The following is a 26743-nucleotide window of genomic DNA, read 5'->3' as shown; positions in this document are numbered from 1 at the left end:
ACCAAAAGAAATATTTTTTTTTAAAAAAAGAAAAAAAGAAAGAAAGAAAAAAGTTGTCCAATCACCTTTGCTCATGTTTAGGAGTAGGTTTGCCATTTAGGAATAACTTAAATACTAGTAGGACATTGAGACTGCGGACATGGCCATCCGGTCTACCGTCGGTCAGGCGTTACAGCCTACGTGACAGGTTCTCTCCATTTTGGAGTGGCCCCCACCCCTTATGAACTGGCAGGGAACTAGTGCCTGAGGGCCCGAGCTTTTCGAGGAGCTCTATGCACTACTGTCCCCCGAGCCTTTGAATCCAAAGTAAGTAAAAATTGAAATGAACAAAAATCTCATCATGTGAAGGCTAATAGTAAAAATTGAAATGAACAAAAATCTCATCATGTGAAGGCTAATATTTTTCGAGATGCCCTCACAAAAGGCTAATATTTTTCGAGTTGCCCTCACAAAAGGAGCTAATGTCAACCACGTCAACCAATGGAAAGTCGACATTTCATTTAAAGGAAGCGAATAATGTGTTGCCATCTAAGATGCGCTTTGTTCGTCATTTTCATTATCAGAGAACAGAAGAACGTAGCTGAAGTGGGTTGAGAATATTCTGTTTAGCTTGGAACACCTGCGGGAGAAGAGATGCAAGCCCTTCCTGCATCCGCCTCTCCTGCAGCCGTATTAGTGCAGGCAAGCAGCAGCAGCGGTGGCCTCCATGGACTACCGCCATCTCCCTTTGCTTTCCGGCAGCTTTCAGCTCTTCGATTGAACAAGCCTCTGCTTACCGGCCGGCAGAACAACGCTGGCTTCAGCTGCCGTAATCTAGCCGCTCGGCAACCCTTCCGGGTCTTCGCAACGGAATCGTCCGTCAAAACAGAGAAATGGCTTCTCCAGCCTATTGGTAAGCCCTAACCCCCACTGTTTTCCTGCAAGTGATGAAATTTGGAGACGAAGTGGCACTGCACAATCATGAAGTTTTTCATTTTTCTGAATCTGCATCTGACTGGGCAAAATCGGATGTACTCGTCTGCTGCTATTGCTCGATGAATCTGACGTGTAAGTGCCTCCTAGCTTCCTGTGTGGTCAGCCTTTCCCTCAAGGAAAAGGAGCTCCCGGCTGCCGCCAATTGCCCCTTCTCCTCTATGGATAGGTCCCCCCGAGCATTTCCCTATGCCGCTGACATAGTCCTGGCCTCTCCTGGGTCGTGGGAGGCTGAATCCCAGGCATACAATCGAGGCTCTTTATTTTGCAGAATTTGCAGGAGATTCTGACAAGTCAGCAACTGCAGAAGAAATTTTGAGACGGCTGATGCCGCATCCCTTAATTGCATTAGGGGTCACATTATAGTTGAAAATCACATCCTGCTGAGTTGTCAGAGAAATCTGCAGCAGGCTGTGGCTTTCAAAAATTCAGAGACCACCATGACAGCGGGGAATGATCATGGAAAATCTGTTGCAGCTTTCGAAAATTCAGAGATCAGTCTTCAAGAGCCATGACCATTCCCCAATCCATAATAGGCATAATATTGTTTCCTTTCTATTTTCCTTAGCGTGTTGTGGGCCAATATCCTATCAATAACTTTCTTGATAAACTCCCTTGTAGAAGTCACTGAAGCATCCCCATTCACATGTGCACCTGCTCAAATAAATCAGCAAAACTTTCTTTGTAAACTTCAAAGCAGTTTTGCAGATGAAAGAGATGAAAAAGAGTACATGTTGCTCCTCAGAATCTCTTATTGGAATGTGTATCCACTACCAGCTCCATGTTGGGCTTAAGCTTTAAATGCTGGCTCCTCCATATGGACACCCTCATGTGTAAACATAGTTGCAATGAAACGCGTTTCATTCCATCTGAATGAAACGAAACGTTTCATAAACGTTTCATTGGAATGAAACGCGTTTCTTTCATGCTGCCTAGGAAAACCTACGTTTTTCAATGTTTTCTATCTAGAGAGCACGTTTTTCGAAAAAAAAACGTCCACAGGCGACTGGGAAACTGATTGAAGGAGCTCTTGCCTTACACAAATCAGCTCCTCTAGTTTACTATTTGTCATCATTCATGCATGATTACATCTATCAGGCTTCAGCATGCTTTACTTTGTGTATTTCAGACTTCAGTTTACTTTTTTTGTATCAACTTAGGATTCAGTTTACTTTTTTTGTATCAACTTAGGATTCAAACTTTTTGTGTTCAGTTTGAGTGCCATTATTGATGATGAAATCCAGATCTTGATTCTTGATGTTGCCAGTTTATTTATGCCAATTGGTGAGTGACTCAGTTGGGTGCCCACTGTAATTGGGTCACCCAGATTCTTTAGTTTTGGCTTGTAAACATGTTTTGAGGTGTAAATGATGCATGTTTTGAGGTGTAAATGATGCATGTTTAATATTGTTTTGCAAGGAAGGCAACATATTATAAACCTGTATATAAATTTTGAGGCCTGTACCCCCCCTTTTTGTGTAAAACGTTTTTGAAACTTCTAGAAAATGAATGAAACGTTTTTGAAACTTCTGGAAAATGAATGAAACGTTTTTGAAACACGTTTCATGAAACGCCTGGCAACTGTGTGTGTAACATAATCAAGAGACTGACAGCAAGTTCTTGGCACAAACAAGACTTCTGAGAGCGTGATCTCACCAAAAAAGTTTGGTTGCACGTGCATTGGTGTGCCACAGGTTGCTAGAACCTTTTTTCAGTTCCACTATAGAAGAAAAATTTGCAGTCATTACTGTTGGGTGATAGTCTCTTGAAGCAAGATCAACAGCCTGCAGAAACAAGCAAGGTAGACAAAGGTTGCCAATTGGCGAGGGAAATTCCCCATGTGTTGAATAAAAGTGATGAACTCATAAACCTGTGGTGAAAAACACCCTTCTTCCATGTTTCTTCAAACTATGTGAGTAGTTTAGTAGAGTGAACTCCTTTAAGGTTGGTCATTGGGAGGCCTCTTCTATCATGGTCTAATTGATGCTAGATTCCTTCCACCAAAGGAGGATTGGACCTATCAATGCTATGGAGACAATATGAAGCTAGATTGTTTCCAATCCACATTCTGGCGCAATGGCCGTGGACATTTCCCGAGTCCCAACTGGCAGACATAGGTGCATGCCTCCGAGGGGTTGCAGCTGCCCGGAGGCACGTCATACATTGCCTATGAGAATGGTCACAGTTCAGGAACCAAGAGCAACGAAGAACGGTGTTGGATGGTGTTGGTCACTGTTGGAAATGCGGGAGTCTTGCATTAGGACAAATTGAGTAGCAAATGAGCATGGAGCAGAAATGGACAGGTTTGGTCTTACCCAATCTTCTACGTGCAGTTGATGGTCATTGGCATGCCTCGTATGCTTGTTCTGGGACTTTCTAGTGGCTTTCCACACCCGAGAACAAGTTGTCTCAAGAGCCCTGACATACTCTTTGTTTGGGGGATAGGAGGAATTATAAGCAGCTTTCCTTGTGGATGCTGCTGTCCTTACAGCCCAATTTCTGTCCGCACTACTATGCTGCTGCTGGCCGTACACTCTCTGCAGCCGTTGTCTGATACTTACAGCTGTGCGGCTGTCCACACAGATGTGCTGCTTTCTGCAGGCGGTAGACTCTGTACAGATGCCTCTCTATGCCTTGAGATCAGTGCTTTTGCAAAAGTACTCACCAGAGCTTAGTGACCTCAACGTTGCTTTTCAACGAAATCAGGTCACATTCCATACTTGTACTCTACCTTGTGATCTGTACAGTACTTAGCGTACTGTATGGGTGTACTATACACCATACAAAATGCACAAGTTCCTATATAAAGTTTGAAGCTCATGTTTGTCTCACATCTTATTAGGTGTCTCCTATGCATCATCCATGGATCCCATATGCTTTCCCATGCAACTTGCATGCATTATGTGTAATCAATTGTTTCCAATTACCATATTTTATATTTATACTGTTCAAACTAGGAAAAACTGGTGTACTTAACGTACCTTATCTTATCAGCACTTTCTGTACTCGTATCGAATACATTTTGTACGTATCATACCTAATTTTCCTAACCACCTTGTTCAGTGTGCTTTCTTATTTAATAGTGTACCTACAATAACTACGGCTAGAAAAACACATATAACATTAATAAAATTAGGGTTAGGAATTATTCCCTACCCCATGCAAATCCCATGAGCCAATTTATGAGTTCACAAGGTAGTAGATTCCTTTAACCATTCGTGCTTTTGGGGATTCCTTGTGCCCATGAACCCTGTTGACATTCACATGCAAATAAATCCATTCCATGTCCATGTTCATGTCCAAAAATGAGTCACAAGCACATGTTCAGAAGTTCAATCCCATGCAACATGTGTAACACAACAAAAAATTACATAAATTGATATCATAGAAATCTCCATCTTATGTAGCTTTGTATAATATTTCCAAGTGGATGGTCTGGGAATTTGAATTTGAACTCAAGAATGAGCCTCTCTTACCCCAATTCGGTGCCTCTCTTGTGCAAACGTAGGTGCAAGCCTTTTTTGCTCAAACTTCGGAGCAGGTCCTTGCCCAATTTAGGGTGAATTTAGGAGCTGTGTCAATGCCTCGTGACATCCACTGGGGATTATATCGCAGCCTTGTGACAGAAGAAGAGGTGCATTTTTGGCCTTGGAGAACCACTACTTTGTGGAATCCTCTAGCTATGCGTGAGTAAAGGGCACTATTTGTAGTGCATCTAGTGGGTTGTGGTTATATGAGAAGCTAATAGTCCAAGAATAATTCATGAAGGTTGCACCCAAGGACATCTGAACCTTATAAAACCATGCTTTTTAACTCGCACAAACAAACTCTCCTGGACCTAAGTGACAAGTGATTAATTTAACGCCTCTATCCAAGTTACAATGTTTCCATATCCCCATTTCTTATAGCTATAATCGGGACCCAAAGCTTGTGTTTTTGTTAGAATTTGTGAATCTCATTGTGTGTGGGGACCGGATCTTTTATCGGCACACATGTATTTTTCACATTTATGCTGGTTGTGAATTTATTTAGGTTGTGGGCTGCTGTTGGCCAGCTCCATGGGGGTAGTCGGCCACCTTCTGGCCTCCCTATATAAGGTCCCCTTCCCTTCTCACTTGTTTTTCATTGAACCTATTCACAGGCACTTGTTCTTTACCCATCAGCTGGCTGGTATTGCCATTGTAAAAGCCTCTTGCTACATAATCAAGATGTTCATTGTCTGATGTCTCTCTCTCTTTTTTTTTCTTTTTCGTGAAATGGTGTTTTGTGATATTCCATTTCCTTAGATGGACAGGACTTTGGCATATTTGGAGTACACGGAATGGGTTCATCTTTGATTCCTTGTCTGGAATACATGGGCACATTCTATGTATCCGCGGTTTGCTGCTTTGGCAGTTTTCTTCTCTTCTCTCAGCTCAGCTACTACTGGATGCAGATGTTATTTCGTTATGGTCTACGGCGGCTTGGCTGGCTCATCTTTGATGCTTTTATCTGGGATGCTTATTTGGCTAGGAGGCTTTCTTATTAGTGTACAGGTTTGCATGGTCATGATCCTTTAGAGGATCTTTTGTGGGGTTTTTTTTTTTTGGGGCCATAGGTTCTGTGTGAGCCATGTGGCTGATGTACATTTTTACAGATGTCTCTCTCTCTCTCTCTCTCTGCCCCTCTCCCTCTCTCCTATGTTTTGCTTCCGCATTGTGCAGCTTTATCATGGTATCAGTCGCCTAGGTTTCTGCCACCCACATGTGCATTTTTTAGTGTTTTTCCTCGAGTGGTGATCCGGTCCTTGCGTTAACTGCACGGCGTCAAGGTGCAAGCCTTCTTGGCTGCATTTCTTACTTCTTCAAGCATTTTATGCAGCAGCTGGTGGTGTTTGGTCTAATCTTTTGCAGCCAGGACAGCAGTGGAGGGCGGTGTGTTTGCATATGGCGCATGTGGCCCGACAAGTGGTTTCGATAGATCCTCTTATTCCCCGGCTTCTTTCCCCTTTTGGAGGATGCTTTTTGATGCATTTTGGTGGACTGTTTGTTGCTGTCCAACCCCTCTCTCTCAGTTTGAGAGGAGGCTGATTGATCCTCGCTCCTTGTCCCGTTGGAGAAGTGTTGGAGATAGTGTTAGCAGTCATCTCCTGTCTGTACATTACACCAGGGCCTTTGTTGTGGGTGTGCATGCCCAGTTTTGGTGTTCCTCCATTTTTCCTCACTCTCCATGTATTTTTTCCCATTTTTCTGGGTGTGGGAGGGCTGTCGGCTGATTCAGTTGTTGGCCGACTGGTTTGTTGCTACCCGACTTGTCGTGGTGACCTGGCCGATTGCTGGTCACCTGGCCGACTATGCATTTTTGCTGGTGGTGAGCATATATGTTGCTGTTGGCTTGTTTTGGACTGGCCGACTAGCAGCCTGGGGCCATATAAAATGGCCCCTTGCGCCCCACACTTGCCATTGTACATTGTGGGATTTTTTGGTGTGTATATAGCAGAGTTATACAACTTCTCTCTCCCTCTCTCATCTGCGTTTTGCTCTCTACAGCAGTTGTTTTCATTTCCGTTGTGCATTCTGACATGGTATCAGATCCCCAGGTGGCTTGAAGCTTGGAGACAGTGGGACCTCGAGGGTTTGCTGATTTGAGGTGCTGATTGGAGATTGCTTGGGCTGTTTGGGACTTGGAGATCGGGTAGAAGGCGGCCATCATCGTTGGACAGCCACCTTGCATATTAGTTGCAGCCTCTTCTTCTTCTTTTTTCCCACCCACCCTCCCTTCACAAGACCTTGTGAACCCTTGAGATGGCAGACTTGCTTGAGATGGCTGAGAAGCACGTAAAGATCCCTACACTCCCCACATTCCCAGTGGACCGACAGTTGGATGGGAACAACTACGGCATATGGAAGGTAATGATGGAGTCCGTTTTGGAGTCTTTATGACTTGGGCCAATTTTATTGTAGTTGGTGTTCCACGGCCGAAGTTGGAAGATGGGGAGTTACCCTCTATACGAAAGGAACGGGAGGCTCAGGCACAGTTATGGGGTCGTGTCAATGTCCGCGTCCGTTCTTTCATCTTCCTAAATTACACACCAGAGGTGATTAATCATATAAAGCTTATGACGTTGGCCATAGGGATTTGGCAGCATTTGGCTTCTCTCTTAACAGGGTATCACCCATGAAGCAGATCTCCTTGGAAGTTCAGATGTGGGTGATGAATCCTGCAAAGTCGTCAACAATGCGAGAGCACATCAATAAGTTGCAGGCTCTTCAGCAGGAGGTTCATCAGGCAGGGAAAGAGATATCTTTAGAGGACATGGCCATCACCACGTTGTCCCATTTGCCCTCTCAATACTTGGCGTTTTACACCTCTTTGATCACCAGTGGCAGGTTCAACACCATCACTTGGGAGGAGCTTGTGCCAATGGTATTGGACCAAGAAGAGCGTTTTACGAACCCTCCGCAAGGCGGAGGTTTTGAGGCCTTGACTGGCCAATGGTCGAAAGGCTGTAACAACAACAATAAGGGCAAAGGGAAGTCTTCATCGGAGAAGTCTTCATCGGAGAAGTCTTCTGAGAAGAAGCCTGATTCAGACCGTGAGAAACTGAAGGCTAAGCGGACCTGTAATGATTGTGGCGATAAAGGCCACTATTGGAGGAAGTATCCCAAGCAGAATACCAAGAAGGATGTTGATTCTTCAGCTTAAGCTGCAAAGACTCCAGCCTTTGTGCACTTGGATATTTTGGACACAGATGCTTCATCTTCTTCGAGTGAGGAGGCAGTTGGCTTCACCGCTAGGGATACTCGGGAGTGGATTCTTGATAGTGGTGCTTCCAGGCACATGACTCCTTCCCGTGAGTTCTTACAGGATCTGAAATGACAGATTCCACTATACCGATTCATAGTGAGGGTAGGATAGAGATCATTCCCGATGGCACAGGGAGGAAGCATTCCTCATGTTCTTTACGTCCCCGCACTTGGTTTTCATCTATTGTCAGGGCATGAGGTTTGCAAGACTGGCTTTCGGGTGGAGTTTGAGGAGCATTCTGTTGCTCTACGGGACATAGAAACAAGCCAGGTTGTATAGGAAGGCGGAGTGGAGAATGGTATCTACAAACTCTCAGTACTCTCCTCTCTGACAAGCACTTAGATCGGTGACTTGTGGCACTTTCGGTTTGGCCACTTGAATGTGGATGCGTTGCGGCGGGCTTTTCGGGACCACATGGTGGTTGGCTTGCCAGATGTTGGCAGCGGGGAGGGACGTTGTAGTTCTTGCATTCGTGGTAAGCAACACATGAAATCTTTTCCGAAGCAGGCTTCTAGGCAGGCTTCGAAACCTTTGGAGTTGGTACACAGTGACTTGTGTGGACCTATGCAAACCCCATCCTTGGGAGGTTCTTTGTATTTTATGCTGCTTGTTGATGATTGTAACATATTCACATGGGTTTATTTCTTTTCCCAGAAGGGCTAAGCCTTTACTCGGTTCAAGGAGTGGCATGTGATGGCAGAGAAACAGTCTGGCTTGTAGATAAAGACTCTTCGGGCTGACAAAGGAGGAGAGTTTTCTTCCAATGCGTTTTTGTGGTTTTGTGCGGAACATGGCATCAAGCGGAAGCTGGCCAATACACGTTCGCCTTCAGAGAATGGAGTGGTTGAGCGTAAGAACCGGACTGTGGTGGAGATGGCGAGGACGATGTTGGAGCATCGTGATCTTCCTCGTCCACTTTGGGGAGGGGCTGTGGTTACGACTGTCCATATCCTCAACCGATCCCCGACGACTTCAGTACCAAAGATGATCCCCTTTGAGGCTTATTTTGGCAGGAAACCAGATGTCTCCCATTTTTGTGTATTTGGGAGTGATGCTTATGTTCACATTCCAAAGAAGCAGAGGGGGAAGCTTGACTCGAAGTCCCAGAAACTTGTCTTTGTGGGATATAACTCTCTCTGCAAAGGATACATACAGGTTGTGTGACCTAGAGCGGAATGAGGTTGTTGTCAGCAGAGATGTTGTTTTTGATGAGCATGTTCTAGCTTGCACTGTTGATGAGCCGCCACTACTTGTAGACCCCGACGAGTCTGATGATGATTCCCAGTCGATTGTTCGAGTTGGACAGCCTCAGTCAGTTGAGGAGGTTGAGCCTGCGGCGGCTGGAGATGAGCCCTCGCAGCAGCAGGATGCTCCGTGTTTTGTGCTCGCCCAGTTTTGGTGTTCCCCCATTTTTCCTCACTCTCCATGTATTTTTTTTCCATTTTTCTGGGTGTGGGAGGGTTGTCAGCTGATTCAGTTGCTGGCTGACTAGTTTGTTGCTACCCGACTTGTCTTGGTGACCTGGCCGACTGCTGGTCACCCGGCCGACTGTGCATTTTTGCTGGTCGTGAGCATATATGTTGCTGTCGGCTTGCTTTGGACTGGCTGACCAGTAGCCTGGGGCCATATAAAATGGCCCCTTGCCCCCCACACTTGCCTTTGTACATTGCGGGATTTTCTGGTGTGTATATAGCAGAGTTATATAGCTTCTCTCCCTCTCTCATCTGCGTCTTGCTCTCTACAGCAGTTGTCTTCATTTCCACTGTGCATTCTGACAGATAGGTGGAGTGCTGAGATCATCGGTGGCACAAAGGCTTGCTTGTGGAGGTGTGCTATTGTCGTGGATATGGGTTCCCTCTTGGAGGAGGAATCTTATAGTGCAACAGACAGGATGGTGTGGCTACTACTCTTGTCAGAATTAGGGTCATTTGGCCAAGGATTGCAAGAATAGTGGTGAAGCCCAGGCTAGGACCAAGTTCTCAAAGAAGGGCAATGATTATATATAGGATGATGACTCTAATGCTTCTAGTGTCCCCAAGCTGCAAAAGCCAGGGAGGACGTGGATGGTCAGCTTCTATAGCTGTACAGATAGTTTTCCCCCCTATGCTTCTAGCCAAAGGAGGCTTGTGGGCGCGAGAGGGGGGTGTCACATAAGACGTGACTTTTGGTGCATGGGACCAATGTGTTGGAGTTCCAAGCATGTTAAAATATCTGGCGAGACAAGTTCATTTTTTGGAGCTATGGACTGGATGTGCTCCATGTCTATTGCTTAGTGTAGTAGAGGTTATGGATTGGATGAGTTCCAAGTTCATTGTTCGAGATCTTTTGAGACGTAATGTGTTCACCATCTATTGTTGGGGGATGATGGGCGCGGTGTTTTCCGTAGACTCATAATTCTATACTTGGAGCAAAGTAGATTTCTTTGTTGTTCAGGGTGGCATTTTGTTTGGAGGAGTCCGGTTAGCAGTGCTCTTTGTTGGGTATGGGGGAAGAAGCCTGCACACAAACACACACACAAACAAGTGCAAGAGAGAGAAGAACTTGTGAAGCTCAAGAGTGCTGGAAAAGATGTACTCAATAATGATATGAAAGTACAATGTGAGGACATAAAGTAGCCTAGGGCAAAGTGCCCAACACACATAAGTGTGTACACACGAGGAAAAAACCTATGTCCAGTCACAGGGAAAAAGTGCCCGTGAGAGTAAGCTGTGTCATGACCAACAAACCCCCCTCAAGTGAATGGTGTGAACGGGGACAGGGTGTAGTAGACTACTCTGGAAGAGGCTGTAAGCTCAAAGCTTTGCGGAAAGCTTCAAACTTTTCCACCGAAAGAGGCCTTGTAAACCCATCTGCTATATTGGCATATGTAGACACGTAAGCCAAGTCAATCTCTCCTGCATGGAGCCTTTCCCTGACATAATAATAGTGAACCTCAACATGCTTTGTGCGGGCATGAAATACTGGGTTTCGTGCAACTACCAAAGCACTTTGACTGTCAGTGTAAATGGTGGTAGGGGACTGCTGTCCAACACTAAGATCGGCTAGAAGGCGTCGTAGCCAAACACATTCCACAATAGCTGTAAAGGTTGCCTTGTATTCAGCTTCATCATGAGATGCATGAGTCACCAAGAAGAAAACAGTTACCATTGGTTGACACTCGCGTGTCATAGCAACTTGCCCAATCACTATATGTAAATGCAAGCAAGCATAGTGTAGAAGAACTGCCATAAAACAAGGCAAAGTTTGAAGTGCCTTTAAGATAGCGAAATACACGCTTACACGCTTGCCAATGCATAGTGCTCGGACAATGCATGAATTTGCTCAACTGAGAAACATCATACTGTATGTCCAAACAAGTAGAGCATAAATAGATAAGGCATCCCACAGCTTGCTGATAGGTGGCAACATAAAAAGGCTCACCAGCATGCTCAAGTGACAGTTTTAGACCTGGTTCCATAGGAGTAGAAACAGGTTTACAATCTATCATGTGAAAAACGCTCAAGGAGCTGCTCAACATATCTGCACTGAGATGACATGATACCACCCTCAAAAGGTATAAACTATATGCCCAAATAGTAATGTAAATGCCCCATGTTTGGGACATCAAATGCATGCTGCAAATCAGCTTTAAAAGCTGAAATATCACCCTCTTCAGGGCCTGTGAGTGACGAGCATGTCATTCGCCCAAAGAATAAGGTTGAGAACATTGTTCCCAATGTGGCGTACATAAAGTGTACTCTCAGCTGAACTATTCTGAAACCCTTTGGTAGTCAAGTATGCATGAATTTTGTGGTACCAAGCACGAGGGGCCTGTTTAAGACCATACAGTGCTTTATGTAAACGACATACTTTACTTTCTGCACCTTTTTGAACAAAGCCAGGAGGCTGAGACACATAAACTTCCTGCTGCAAATCGCCATTCAAAAAAGCAGTTTTGACATCCAACTGATGCACATGCCACTGCTTGTGGGTAGCCAATGCAATAATAGTACGTATGGTAGTCATATGTGAAGTGGGAGCAAAGGTCTTCTCATAGTCAATACCCTCACGTTGGGCATACCCTTTGGCGACCAAGCGAGCCTTATGGCGATCAACTGAACCATCAGGCTTATGCTTAAGCTTGAAAACCCATTTTGTGCCAATAGCACGCTTGCCTGGGGGCAAGTCACATAACTCCCAAGTAACGTTTTTGTCAATGGAGTCCAACTCCGAATGCATGGCTGCCACCCAATGGTAATCCTCCAATGCATCAACATGAGATATGGGTTCCTCATTACAAGCGGTGGCAACAAGAGTTGTATCCACACAATGTGAAGATGCATGGCGAGAAGTAGTACGTGTACGACCTGGCATAAATGTAGACTATTTGCTATCACGCAAAGTGAACCAGCCATCTAGGAACAGTTTTTGACTTCCTAGTATCTGCATCTTCCTCTGCCAATGCATCACCCAAGGTATCTTGATCAATTTGAGGCATTTCAGGATCAATTTGGGGCAAGTTCAGCTGCTGATTTTGCTGGTTTTCAGCAGGCATAGGTGGCTGTAAATGAGCTGAAACTGGCTCTACATTGTCCACATTTGAATTGAATAAAGGCAACAAAGTATCAAACACATTTTCCGGCCCAATAGATGGCTGTTTGGTACATGAGACAAGTGGTTGAGATGCATATTCATCAAAGATAAAATCTCTTGACACAATGATCTTGCCTGTATTAGGCACATAGAGTCTGTATCCTTTACTCTCAGTACTATAACCAATGAAAATGCATTTGATGGCCTTTGCATCAAGCTTATGTCTTTGTTGTGTGGGCACATGCATATATCCCAAACACCCAAAGACCCTCATATGAGTCACCACTGGAATCCTGCCATTCCATGCCTCATAGGTAGTCATAGATTTCAAGGCTTTAATGGGGCAACGGTTAAGCACATAATTGGCGCACATAACCGCCTCAAGCCAAAACTTGCTGGGCAGATCCTTGCTTTTGAGCATGCAACGTGCCATCTCCATAAGTGTACGATTACGTCTCTCTGCAACTCCATTTTGCTGAGTATAGGGGGTAGTACACTGATGAGAAATACCATGTAATTGCATGTAAGCTGTGAACTCATTTGACAAATATTCCCTCCCTCGATCTGTATGCAATGTGACAAGCTTGTGTCCACAAGCATTTTCAGCCATGGGACGGAAGTCTCTGAAAGCTGCAAAGGCACCTGCCTTCATTTTTAATCCATACACCCAACAAAACTGAGTGTAGTCATCAATGAACGTGATGAAGTACAAGTGTCCTCCAAAAGATGGAGCCCTCATGGGGCCACAAAGATCACTATGAACAAGCTGTAATGGTCGGACAGCCCTCATAGCACCATCTTTAGGAAAGGAATTCCTGTGCATCTTTCCAAGGATGCATCCCTCACATACATTCTTGAAGGGAACTTGCATAGGAGGAAGCTCATGCACCATACCTTGCTTCTGCAAGCGTACAAGAGATGGGAAGTTCAAGTGACCAAACTGAGCATGCCATAACTCAGTGTCACTCAACACACGGGAGGTGGATGCAAGCATAGCATCATGAGAATAAGTACTCTTGTCATACATATCAAGCTTATACAAGCCACTGCATAATGTCCTAGAAAGCGTAAGAGAAGCTGAATCTCTGCTGTCATACACTGAGCAACAATGGTCAGAAAACTGAAAGCATAAGAGAAGCTGAATCTCTGCTGTCATACACTGAGCAACAATGGTCAGAAAACTGAAACCCAGATAATGCAAGGGCTGAAACAGAAATGAGATTCTTCTTGATGCCTGGTACATATAAAGTGTCACAAAGAGTAAAGCTATCCCCATTACATGCTGTTAGCTCCACATTGCCAATGCCTTTAATGGAGTAAGAGGCATCATTGGCACACATAACTATGCCACTTGGAGGTGAATCCTACAAATTGGCAAATAGATCTCTGCAAGAAGTGATGTGCTTAGAAGCACCATTGTCAAAGTACCTGTCACGTGCATCCCGCACTTGGATGCCACATTGACATATCTGTACAGAAAGTGCAAGACCTAGGATGTAAACTGGTCCCATGTGAGCCCAGTCCGGGACAAGTTAGCCAGGGATCCATCTCAGTCGTCCGAGGTCAGGTGTGCATTGTCTTGCACAGGAGTCCAAGGTCAGGTGTGCACTGTCCTGCACATGAAATAGTGCCAGTCCGCGCTGTAAGTCTCCCTCTGGAATGATGTCAGTGATTCTGCGTATCTGGTATGGTACCGGAGGCCAGATCATTGTGTAGATAGTTAGGGTTTGCTTTTAGGAATAGGGGCCAGCCCATAGGGCTACCCCAAATCTTAGTGTGGGCATGGGGATGGTGTGAAACCACCCCCATGAAGGCCAGGAAGGCCTTGGCTGAACCCACCAGCCATGGAGAGGCTGTAGGACAGCCGTAGGGGCGTGCCAGGGGCAGCCGACAGTACATTAAGCATTTATATGGCTGTAGGGCATGTATGGGGCAGCCCATACAGGCTGCCCAGCCCACAGACTGCCTGCAGAACAGTGTCCAGCCCCTATAAATTTAGGCGCATGATGCCCAGCCTACAAGGGAAAAAGGTGCAGACTTTTTTTTCAGCATTTAATGCTGATTTAAAAGCCGTGGACAAGGGCTGAAGCTGGCCGCTTGTTTATCTACTGGCCGACTGCTGTTGGGGAGTAGTATAAATAGGAGAGCCACAATTCATTTGTGTTATCTCATAATTCACCAAGTGCTCAAGCAACCAAAGGGCCAGGACAGCCAAGGGCTTGCTAACGCAAAGGGGTGAAGGACTGCAGGTCAAGGGCAGATATTTCTTAGCCAAGAAAGGTCAAGTTTTCATGTATTTTCTTTCAGATTTACATCATTCTAATAAAGCAAATACACCATCTGTGGAGGGGGCCCTATAGAGGGTATTTGGGACCCAATACTGTGTCCTCTCCTCTCTCCCTCTCTCTCTCTCTCTCTCTCTCTCTATTTTCTGCACATCTTCATTCAGTTTTGTGCATTAATTCCGTCGTGAAAAGTGTGTTGATTTTTGAGCATTGAAGTTACCGTTCTTCTCCGAAGCTTCCGCATGTTACAGTGGTATCAGAGCCTACTTCAAGTGCAAAGATTTAGCAAAGAAACTTCTTCGGATTGTGAAGCAAAGGTTAAAGCAGGTGGGCAAGCGATGCCCAAAGTTGTCTTTCAGGAGCTTCGGACCTTTTCCCATCAGGAGAAAGATTAATGAGGTGTCTATGCAGTTAAAGTTACCTCCGAGTTGGACTATGCATGATGTGTTTCACGTCAGTTGGTTAAAGCCATATGCAGGTCCAATCCCTTCAGAAGTCAAAGACGAGGCGGAACCAGATATTGTTGATGAAGCAAAAGTTATGGTTCCAGAATAGATCCTTCTGCACCGTTTCAAGCATGGCTCAGGCCGAAGACAGACAGTTCCTCACGAAGTTTCAGGACTGAGGGATCCACGAAGCGGTATGGCTTGACAAAGACTTTTTTGAAGACTATCCGGCGTCATTGACGGATTATTTGGAGGCTATGCAGCTTCCGTCAAGTTAAGCAGAAGGGGATGTCACGTGGCATCTAAGTGCATCCCGCACTTGGATGCCACGTTAACATATCTGTACAGAAGGTGCAGGACCTGGGATGGTAAACTTGTCCCATGTGAGCCCAGTTCGGGACGAGTTAGCCAGGGATTCATCTCAGTCGTCCGAGGTCAGGTGTGCATTGTCCTGCACAGGAGTCCAAGGTCAGGTGTGCACTGTCCTGCACAAGAAACAGTGCCAGTCCGCGCTGTTAGTCTTCCTCTGGAATGATGTCAGTGATTCTGCGTATCTGGTATGGTACTGGAGGCCAGATCATTGTGTAGATAGTTAGGGTTTGCTTTTAGGAATAGGGGCCAGCCCATAGGGCTACCCCAAGTCTTAGTGTGGGCATGGGGATGGTGTGAAACCACCCCCATGAGGGCCAGGAAGGCCTTGGCTGAACCCACCAGCCATGGAGAGGCTGTAGGACAGCCCTAGGGGCGTGCCAGGGGCAGCCGACAGTACATTAAGCATTTATATGGTTGTAGGGCATGTATGGGGCAGCCCATACAGGCTGCCCAGCCCACAGACTGCCTGCAGAATAGTGTCCAGCCCCTATAAATTCAGGCGCATGATGCCCAGCCTACAAGGGAAAAAGGCGCAGACTTTTATGTGTTTTTTTCAGCATTTAATGCTGATTTAAAAGTCGTGGACAAGGACTGAAGCTGGCCGCCTGTTTATCTACTGGGCGACTGCTGTTGGGGAGTAGTATAAATAGGAGAGCCACAGTTCATTTGTGTTATCTCATAATTCACCAAGTGCTCAAGCAACCAAAGGGCCAGGACAGCCAACGGCTTGCTAACGCAAAGGGGTGAAGGATTGCAGGTCAAGGGCATAGATTTCTCAGCCAAGAAAGGTCAAGTTTTCCTGTATTTTCTTTCAGATTTACATCATCCTAATAAAGCAAATACACCATCCCTGGTGGGGGCCCTATAGAGGGTATTTGGGACCCAATACTGTGTCCTGTCCTCTCTCCCTCTCCCTCTCCCTCTCTCTCTCTCTCTCTATTTTTTGCACATCTTCATTCTGTTTTGTGCATTAATTCTGTCGTGAAAAGTGTGCTGATTTCTGAGCATTGAAGTTACCGATTTTCTCCGAAGCTTCCGCATGTTATAGTACCAATCTCCAGTTGAGATGGACATACAAGAAGCAAGCAAACTGCATGTAACCACTAATGCATATCCCTCATGAGCAAAGTTAGCCTCTTCTTTAGTGTCCACAGTAGCAGCCAAACCTTGCTGCTTCTTTTTCTTTTCACTCTCAATGCGCTTCCTACATTCCTCAATAAGATGGCCAAGTTTTCTGCAATAGTTGCATCTCTTCTTTTTCTTGTTGTCACCCTCTTTAGACGAGGTAGAATTTGAATGGGCATGTGGTTTGCCCTTAGGTTTACCACTAGATGCAGCCCCAGATTTACCTTTGTTTTGATCAAAGGCACCAAATGCCTGATCAGCAGAAAGCATAGTGGTCCTATTAGAATGAGACTGCACCTCCTGCAATAAGAGTCACCAACTCATCAAAGGTATACAAGTTTGGATTACCCTTCATGAGTAGACGAAGAGTAGTAGCAAAACTTTGATAGGATTTTGGCAAACCCTGAAGCACTGTAGATACAAGTGAACCATCTGGAATGACCTCATCAATGTTGATGAGCTGCTCTCGCAAATCCTTGATGAGTGTAAGGAACTTGTCCATTGAATCACCCTCATCCATATGCTCAGACTCAATCTTCTTACGAAGATAGGCAACATGAGCCTCATTGCGAACTTGATACAAAGAAGCAAGTACATCCCATGCACCCTTAGAAAAAGTGCATGAACGAATGTGCGGTATAACCTGCCTTTTGCATGAAAGGGCAATCAAAGCATGTGCCTGAGCATCCTTGTTATCCCATCTGAGCTGTTCTGGAGTGGGTGGCAAAGGTGCAGAAGATGTAGCACCACCTGAAGATACATCATCACCTGCATCAATGGTTCCTGAAGTACTTGCTGCTCGTGCAGGAGCAATGGGCCTGACATCAGCCCCTGATACATAAACCCACAAATTCTTATGTTTCATCATGTATGCCCACATAGGATAGTTGGTGCCATCCAACTTATCCTCAACGGAAAGCATTCCAAATAAATCACCAGTGTTCCCAGACATGGCGGTCACAAGTGTGTACAAACAAGTAGTAATGCTGTAACACCCAAAAATTTGGGAGAAATGCCCCAATGTCAACTGAATCTGCCTACAAATGTCTATAAAGGACGTGCAAATGGTGTCAATTTTTGCGAAATCCCCAAATTTCAGTGCAATTACGCACCGAATCAAGCAAAATCAGTGCCAATGTATGTCAATTTTGCAATTTTGAGCTCAATTATGACAAGCCCCAAAATTAATGCAGCCAATTTGTTGATATTTTTTTAGCAATTTCTGAAATTTTAAAAGAAATAAAAAAAGATATCAAATTGGTTACTGGTTATTGTTGGCATAGCCTTCGAGGAGAAGGGCGCCGCCAGATCTGGGGCGTTGTACGATGCAGGGCGACAGGCGGCGTACGGCGTAGGAACAGTCAGCACAGAGCAGACAGGTGGCGACGGCGATGCAAGGGCGACGGGCGGTGATGCGTACGATCATAGCGGCGTAGTGCAGGTAGCGCAGAACCGTACAAGCGGTGTAGGACAGGGCGGCGAACCTAGATTTGAAGTCGGCGAACACAGATTTGAGGCGGCGAATGACGGTGAACACAGATTTGGTGGCGGCGGCGCGCACAGAGCTGACAGGCGGTGGCGATTGCAGATCTGGATTTGATCGGCGGCGATGGCAGTGGCGGTAGGGGGACAGTAGGGGAACAGTAGGGGGACAGTAGGGGAACAGTAGGGGGACAGTAGGGGAACAGTAGGGAAAACCCTAACCCTAATGCAGCAAAACCCTAATGCAGGATGTGTGCAATAGGCTGAAGCTCAAGGGCTGAAGGGCAACAAGGGGCAAAGTTTGTTCAAACCCTAACCCTAACCAGGCTCTGATACCAATGTTGAGTATGGGGGAAGAAGCCTGCACACAGACACACACACACAAGTGCAAGAGAGAGAAGAACTTGTGAAGCTCAAGAGTGCTGGAAAAGATGTACTCAGATCATGCGCCAGTTATATTGACATTGGAGGAGGGGACACGGGAGCCCAGCTTGCAGTTGAGGATCCCAAAGAGGGTACTTACAGATCCCAGTCTCGCTGACGACATTGAGAGGATCTGGCATGATAGTCAGTGCTCTGACCAGGATGCAGCGGGCTAGTGTGCCCAGGGACTCATCGATCTTAGCTCTTTTCTACACGTTGCAGCTTTGACACGACTGGGAGAGATTCGCGAGCGGGAGCAACGGCTGAGACGCAGCCTTGCTTCGCTACAGCGCCTTCAGGAGCAGCAGCCTGCATGTGAGTGGGTGGCGTCCCAGCTGAGCCAGGCACGCCAGGAGGTTAGAGAGGTAGAGGAGCAGAGACATGAGTTTTACTATCGTCGTCAGGCCTCTCAGTGGACGCAGCTTGGTGATAGAGTGACTGGAGAGTTTTTTGAGATCACTGGACCCCGTCATGCACGAGCAGGAGTCCGCCAGCTTGGTAGACCGGATGGATCGGTAGCTACTGAGCTCGGGGAGATCAGAGCCATTGCCACTGCATTTTATAGTGACCTGCTTTCAGCGGAGCCAGCCCACTGAGGATCGAGATGTTTGCAGACAGACTGTGTGGGCCCATGTGCAGAGGAGGGTCACAGACCATATGCGTACAGTTCTAGGTGCGCCTCTGTCAGAGATTGAGCTTGCCGAGGCCTTGAGGGTCCTGCCGCGACATAGTTGCCCAGGGGAGGACGGACTGACGCCGGCCTTTTTTATGCGCTATTGGGACCTTTTGGGGCCAGGCCTCCGCAGGGGCTTTCAGCATGTTTTGGACACTGGGGTGATGCCGCAAAGCTTTTCAGAGGGCTTGATCTATCTTATCCCCAAGGGGGAGGGAGTATCAGATGATATTCGGCATTGGAGGCCTATTACGATCCTCAATACTGTCTACAAGGTCTTAGCAAAGGCCTTGAGTTTGAGGATCCAGCCCTTCCTGAGGGAGTTGATTCATGCTACTCAGACAGGATTTGTCAAGGAGCGTAGTATCCTTGACAACATCTTTACTTTCTGGGAGGCGACAGCCCGAGCTAGATTTCTTGGCGAGGACTTGGTCGTGATGCTTCTCGATTTTGAGAAGGCATACGATAGAGTTGATTGGGGTTTCTTAGAGGGCACTATGCTTCGCCTGGGCTTTGAGCCAGGATGGATCAGAGGGGTGGCAGCTCTGTATTCCACAGCTCGCAGCCAGGTGCTGATTGCAGGAGGACGGGGGCCGAGTTTTGAGCCGAGTCAGGGGTGTCCTCTCGCCCCTTTCCTTTTTCTCTTCTTTGCGGAGGCTATGAGTATGTATTTGACGGCAGAGGAGGTTGGTTTGAGAGGACTTCAGCTCCCAGTCCGAGGGGAGGACCTGCTTGATGCTGAGTTTGCAGACGACACGGGCTTATTTTTGCATGGCCAAGAGGCCAATCTTATTCGGGCTGAGCAGTCGCTCCAGGTTTTTAGTGCAGCTTCGGGAGCATTGATCAATTGGCGCAAGACAGTGGCCTTTTGGATCAGTAGTGCTCCGGCATGGAGCCCGGACCCCGGTTTTAGATGGATTCCTCCAGGCACAGCAGTGCGGTATTTGGGATGCCAGATTGGCCTAGATTTGTCACATGAGCAGCAGATTGCCCCGCTTCTTCAGAGCATTCGGAAGAAGCTATTGTATTGGAGTACAGCTCGACTATCCTTGGCTGGGAGGGTGGTGGTGGCAAATCAGGTGCTGTTAGCGACCATGTGGTACATTACGTCTTGCTGGATTTTCTCGAGCTCTTGCATCAGCCAGGTACAGAGGCTGATGAGGAACTTTCTGTGGTCTGGGCGGGACGGTCAGCCAGCTCGGGCAAAGGTTGCATGGGCAGTTATTACACTTCCGCTGGCTCAGGGAGGTTTGGGCATTATAGATCCAGTCGATGAGATGGAGCAGGGCAGTCAGGCCATCAGATTTATTAGGGGCCAGCCTCGCCTGGTTCCGGCACCGGATTTCTCGTCCGCCAGCTGGACACATGAGCGAGATTTACGATGGGAGCTCCTCAGCAGCCTCACCATCTGGTTCACCTGGAGGGCCCGGTGCTTTACGGCCTTTGAGGGGAGATTGGAGCCACCAGCAGAGACTGTACGGGGGATTTGGCAGGAGTTGATCCCTGCGAGGACAGTACGACCGCATCCGGGGAGACTCGGATGAGGCGATCTTACGGCGCCAGGCCTTTCACACCACTTGGCGCTGTAGCCCTTTCTACACCTTACACACGGGATCCCCCTGTTGGCACTACAGGCCACCTGTTTGGCTCTCCCCCCCCCCCCCCCTATTGTATGATTTAGCCGCTCAGTTCTTTGTACTGATGCTTGTATTTTGCAGCACCTAGGGAGAGTCTCCCGGGCTGCCATGCTGTAACCCTAACCAGGCTGTGATACCAATGTTGAGTATGGGGGAAGAAGCCTGCACACAGACACACACACACAAGTGCAAGAGAGAGAAGAACTTGTGAAGCTCAAGAGTGCTGGAAAAGATGTACTCAATAATGATATGAAAGTACAATGTGAGTACATAAAGTAGCCTAGGGCAAAGTGCCCAACACACATAAGTGTGTTCACATGGGGAAAGAACCTGTGTCCAGTTCACAGGGAAAAAGTGCCCGTGAGTAAGCTATGTTCACACCTGAACTAGCCAGGAGTGGTCATGACCAACACTCTTTCCAAGGTGCATCCGGTATTTGCAATATCAAAGTGTCCATGGTTGCATCTTCATTAGCTTATCTTTGTCAAACTTTTGCACACTACGAGCTTCTGAGGGGGTGTTAGAATTTGTGCATCTCACTGTGTTTTATTAACACATGCATTTTTCACTTTTATGCTGGTCGTGGATTTTTGTAGGTCGTGGGCTGCTGTCGGCCAGCTCCATGGGGCTAGTTGGCCGGCCTCCCTATATAAGGTCCCCTTCCCTTCTCACTTGTTATTCATTGAACCTATTCACAGGCACTTGTTCTTTACCCATCTGTTGACTGGTATTGCCATTGTAAAAGCCTCTTGCTACATAATAAAGATGCTCATTGTCTGATGTCTCTCTCTCTCTCTCTCTCTCTCTCTCTCTCTCTCTCTTTTGGTGAAAAGGTGTTTTATATTATATGTAAAAATGTACATCAGCCACATGGCTCACACAGAACCTATGGCCCCCCCAAAAAAAAACCCTCACAAAAGATCCTCTAAAGGATCATGACCATGCAAACCTGTACACTAATAAGAAAGCCTCCTAGCCAAATAAGCATCCCAGATAAAAGCATCAAAGATGAGCCAGCCGAGCCGCCGTAGACCATAATGAAATAACATCTGCATCCAGTAAAGGTAGCAAAGGCAAAAAATAGGAAATTATGCTAAGCATAATAACCTGAGCTACCTTAACCCTCACATGCATAGGCCACCCTTGAGCTTTCCAATACACAAATTTATCCGAGATCCGAGCATAAATCCAAGCAAGAAGCGCTTGGGGATCCACATCCACACCCACCGGATACCCAAGATGACGAACAATGTCTCCTGTATGCACCACACGGCCTTGCCACCCTAATGCCTCAAGATCGAATTCCGTGCATACAATGAGGGCTGATTTTGTTGAATTTATTTTCAGCCCAGAAGCCAATGCAAAATTATTCCAAGCTTCCATTGCTCGATCTATATTGGCTTTTTCGGCCTTGAGAAACATAAAAGTGTCATCCGCAAGGGCTTGAGCAACCAATTGCTTGCCATGAGGGAGATGCAAACCAACCACTTCACCATGCGATGCCATAGCATCTAGGCGAGATAACATAGGATGAATGGCAATGGCAAAGAAAAGAGGGCTAAGAGGACAGCCCTGCCGGAGAGAACGGGTGAGAGAAATACCATCCGAAAGTCCTCCATTGAGCATAATCCGCGTGATAGAGCCAGAGCCAAGTAAATGCACCAAATTAGCCATTTTGGGACCAAAGCCCATGGCTGTCACTGAGAAAGGAAAGACCAGCTAACATGATCAAAAGCTTTTTCAAGATCCAGCTGCACCATCACAATCTCTTGCTTCTTTGCCTTCGCATAATTCACTTCAATTTGAACATTAAGAATATTATGCAAAATATTCCTGCCATGCACAAATCCATATTGATATGGATGAATAAGAGTAGGAAGCACCTTCTGCAAGCGATTGGCAAAATTCTTCGTAAAGATTTTATACATAATACCCATAAGTGAGATCGGGCGCCATTGAGCCAAAGAAGTAGGCGAAGGGACTTTGGGCAACAAACGAAGTATGCCCAACTTCCAATCGGCAGGCATGTATCCCTCATCCCAAACCCTTTGACAAATAAGTGTCAAAGGCTCTGCAAGTTGATCAGCATATTTTCGGAAAAACTCATTTGTTAAACCATCCCAACCAGGGCTCTTTCCCATGGTAAGTTTGGAGAGAATAGCTTCCACTTCCCCTTGAGTAACAGGAGCATCAAGCTGAACTGCCACATCAGGGTCAACTTGTTATCGCACTTCAGCAAACAATGACTCCCTTGCAGCCAGGACAGCCAGCAAGACATCCTCTCGAGGGGCAAGCAAATCTTCATAAAACCTGATGCAATGCTGAATAACCTCAGAAGGTTGAGTAACAAGGTTGCCTTGGGCATCCATCAGCCTAACAATATTCTCACGCATATGTTTTTGATGCAACTTATCATAGAAGCGATGAGATTGACAGTTAGCATCCCGCAAAGCATCAAGACGTGCAAGTAGTTTAAAGCGAACATATTGTGCTTCCTGCACCCTAGATAGCTCCTTTTTCAGCCATTCTATGGCATCCATGTTGGGTGTTGGACTCACACACTCACACACACAAACCTGCACATTAGGGTTAGGTGCAGGGTAGAGAAGCTCACACACAGAAATGAGAGAGAGAGAGAGAGCCCCAAAAGTGTGGTATCCACAAAATGCAAGTCAACCCTTGCATGTGTGCCACATCCATATAATATAGAAGTACAAAATATTATATGTTAAGTGTCCTTTCACACTTGATGTCCAAGGGGAAAAACCACATGGGAAAAAATGCCCTTGGTTAAGCCCTGTTCACACATAGCACTACCATAAGTGAGCATATGCCTACAAATCCCCCCTGTAGTGGAAGTGTGAACCTGTACAAGGTAGCAGATCACTCTCTGTATGAGAGTAAGCCCAAAGCTTTGTGGAAAGCTTCAAACTTTTCTCGAGGTAAAGCCTTTGTGAATAGATCTGCAACATTATCCTGTGTAGGGCAATAAGATAAACTGATCTCCCTTGCATGTAGCCTCTCTGACATAGTGATAATGAATCTCTATGTGCTTGGTATGTGCATGAAATACTGGATTTCGTGCCACGGCCATAGCACTCTGGCTATCAGTGAGAATGGTGGTGGGTGTCTGCTGACACTCACGAAGATCAGCCAATAGTCTCCTCAACCATACACAATCTACTGTAGCTATAAAGACTGCCCTGTACTCAGCCTCACAAGTAGATGTAGCAACAGTGGGTTGCCTTTTGCATGAACTGCCAAGAAAAAAACAATTCCCATTGGTGGATTGCCTGGTATCATAATCACCAGCCCAATCTGAATCACTGTATGCATAAAGCTGCAAGCTGCCTCCCCTGGGATAGAACAAACCAAGATCCAGGGTACCCTTAAGATATCGAAAAATGCGTTTGACTGCTTGCCAATGCTTTGTGCCTGGGCTGTGCATGAATTTGCTCAACAAAGACACCCCAAAAGATAATGTCTGGCCTCGTGTTACACAAGTAAATGAGGCATCCCACTGCCTGGCTGTAAATGCCGGCCTGAAAAGGCTCTCCAATATCATGCATAGTAAGCCGTACACCTGGTTCTACCGGAGTAGAAATGGGCTTACATTCATCCATGTGAAACCTTTTTAGCAAACTTTTTATGTACATAGTTTGCTGCATAACAATGCCATCATCTGTATGCATAAACTGTATGCCGAGATAGTAGTGTAAAGGCCCCAAATCTGACATATCAAATTCAGCTTTCAAATCAGCTTTGAAATCTGAAATTTGTGCTTTGCTTGTACCTGTAATGAGCATGTCATCTACATACAAGATGACTATGAGAATATCGGCATCGGTTTTCTTCACATACAATGTGCTTTCAGCTGGACTATTCTCATAACCTTGGCTGGTTAGATGAGCATGTATCTTATCATACCAAGCTCTTGGAGCTTGCTTTAACCCATACAATGCTTTGTGCAACGTGCATACTTTATGTTCCTCACCAGGAACTACAAAACCAATGGGCTGATTTACATATACTTCCTCCTGTAAATCCCCATTTAAGAATGCAGTTTTGATATCCAATTGATGCACTTTCCATCCTTTATGGGCAGCCAATGCAATCACAGATCTTATTGTGGTCATTCTCGAAGTAGGAGCAAAAGTCTCTTCATAATCTATTCCCTTTTTCTGGGAGTAGCCTTTAGCCACAAGTCTTGCTTTGTACCTGTCAATAGTACCATCAGACTTTCTTTTGACTTTGTACATCCACTTTGTTCCAATTACATGCTTGCCTTTAGGCAATTCCACAAGATCCCATGTATTATTCTTCATGATAGAAATTTCAGCTTGCATAGCTTGCAACCAATGCTCATTCTCATGTGCTTCTTCATAAGAAGAAGGCTCTTCTGAATCAAAGAGACCACCCATTGCGAATGCAGACTCCCCACGATGTACATTCAAAGCATGGCTGGAACTAGCCCTTGTTCTACCTGTGAGTGGAGCTGCAAGTTTGCTTTCTTGCAAAGTTTTCAGCAACCATCTTGGCACTGACTTGGCTGTGTCTATGGCTGTTTGCTCTTCCCTGACAAGATCTTCCACTTCTTCCATAGAAGGGGGCTGAATGGTTGGCTGGTCCACATGTTCTACATGTGGATTTTCTTGTGTAGGTGCTGGCTGGTCTGAATCCCCCCTAATTGCAATGGGTAAAAGTCCATCAAACATGTCCTGTAAGCCTGTATCATTGCTTTTATACAAGCTGACCATGGGCTGTTCTGAATTTTCAGCAAATACCACATCTCTACTCACAAAAATCCTTCGTGTAGTTGGATTATAAAGACTGTATCCTTTGCTCTCATTGCTGTAGCCCACAAAAATGCATTTAATTGCTTTGTCATCTAGCTTTGTTCGGAGTTGTTGTGGCACATGTGCATATGCCAAACACCCAAATGTACGCATATAATCCACTGTTGGCTTTCGGCTATACCAAGCCTCAAATGGTGTTATGGTTTTCAAAGCTTTTGTTGGACACCTGTTCAACACATGAGTTGCACACATTATAGCTTCCATCCAAAATTTGTGAGGCAACTTTTGTGCTTTCACCATGCATCTTGCCATCTCCATGAGAGATCTATTTTTCCTTTCAGCTACACCATTCTGCTGCGGTGTATAAGGCACAGTACATTGGTGTTTGATGCCCTTTTGAAGCATATAATCCTTGAATGCATTTGACATGTATTCTCCACCTCTATCTGAGCGGAGTGTTTGGACTTTACATCCACACATATTTTCAGCCATTGCTACAAAGTGTCGAAAGCATGTAAACACATCTGCTTTCGCTTTCAAAGGGTAAGCCCAAGCAAACCTGGTGTAGTCATCAATGAATGTGACGAAGTAAAGATGCCCCTCTATGGATGGTGTCCGCATTGGACCACATACATCACTATGTATGAGCTATAATTTACTTTCAGCTCTAACAGCTCCATCTTTGGGGAATGGTTTTCATTGCATCTTTCCCAAAATACACCCCTCACATACATGTCTTGGTGGAGACTCAAGAGGCGGCATATTATCAACCATATGATGCTTCTGCAAAAGCATCAAACTCTGAAAATTTACATGCCCAAAACGAGCATGCCATAGCTCTGCATCATGCATAGCAGGAGTGTGGGCAGCCACTGTATTTGCATCATAAGTGCGCTTGTCATAGCTGTCCAGCTTATACAAGCCTTTGTATCGTGTTCCAGAAGTGACTATTTCATAACCCTTTGATGGGTCTTTTACCAAACACTTCCCATCTTCAAATTCAACCTTTAAACCTTGGTCGTTTATGTCAGAATACGCAGCGGAGATGATGACCAAATCTGGGAACACAAGAGCAAAAACGCAGGCAGAAAAACAGCACAAGAGAGAGACAGTTGTAGGCGTGTAACTCTGCTCTAAATACACAAGAAGATCCCGAGGAATGATACAAATGAGG

General features: G+C 45.9%; 1 protein-coding gene across 6 annotated transcripts in view; it reads left to right on the top strand.

Annotated features, from left to right (window-relative positions):
• Positions 1-534: 534 nt before the first annotated feature.
• Positions 535-26743, top strand: part of LOC147614378 (zeaxanthin epoxidase, chloroplastic-like) — a 46735-nt gene continuing 20526 nt past the window's right edge. For 3 of the 6 annotated variants that reach the window (XM_086780918.1, XM_086780920.1, XM_086780919.1), the window contains exon 1: positions 538-892. In XM_086780918.1, coding sequence (XP_086637044.1) covers positions 634-892 — 259 coding nt within the window. In that variant the 5' untranslated portion in view covers positions 538-633. Of the gene's footprint in view, positions 893-26743 lie in introns of all 6 variants that reach the window. The other 3 variants (XR_015263111.1, XM_086780915.1, XM_086780917.1) reach the window with 2 other exon arrangements.

The sequence above is a fragment of the Cibotium barometz genome, chromosome 42 (assembly GCF_041138505.1).
Source record: "Cibotium barometz isolate CiBa-2024 chromosome 42, ASM4113850v1, whole genome shotgun sequence".
NCBI lineage: Eukaryota > Viridiplantae > Streptophyta > Polypodiopsida > Cyatheales > Cibotiaceae > Cibotium > Cibotium barometz.
The sequence above is the reverse complement of the archived record's forward strand: the minus strand, read 5'-3'. Positions and strand labels throughout refer to the sequence as shown.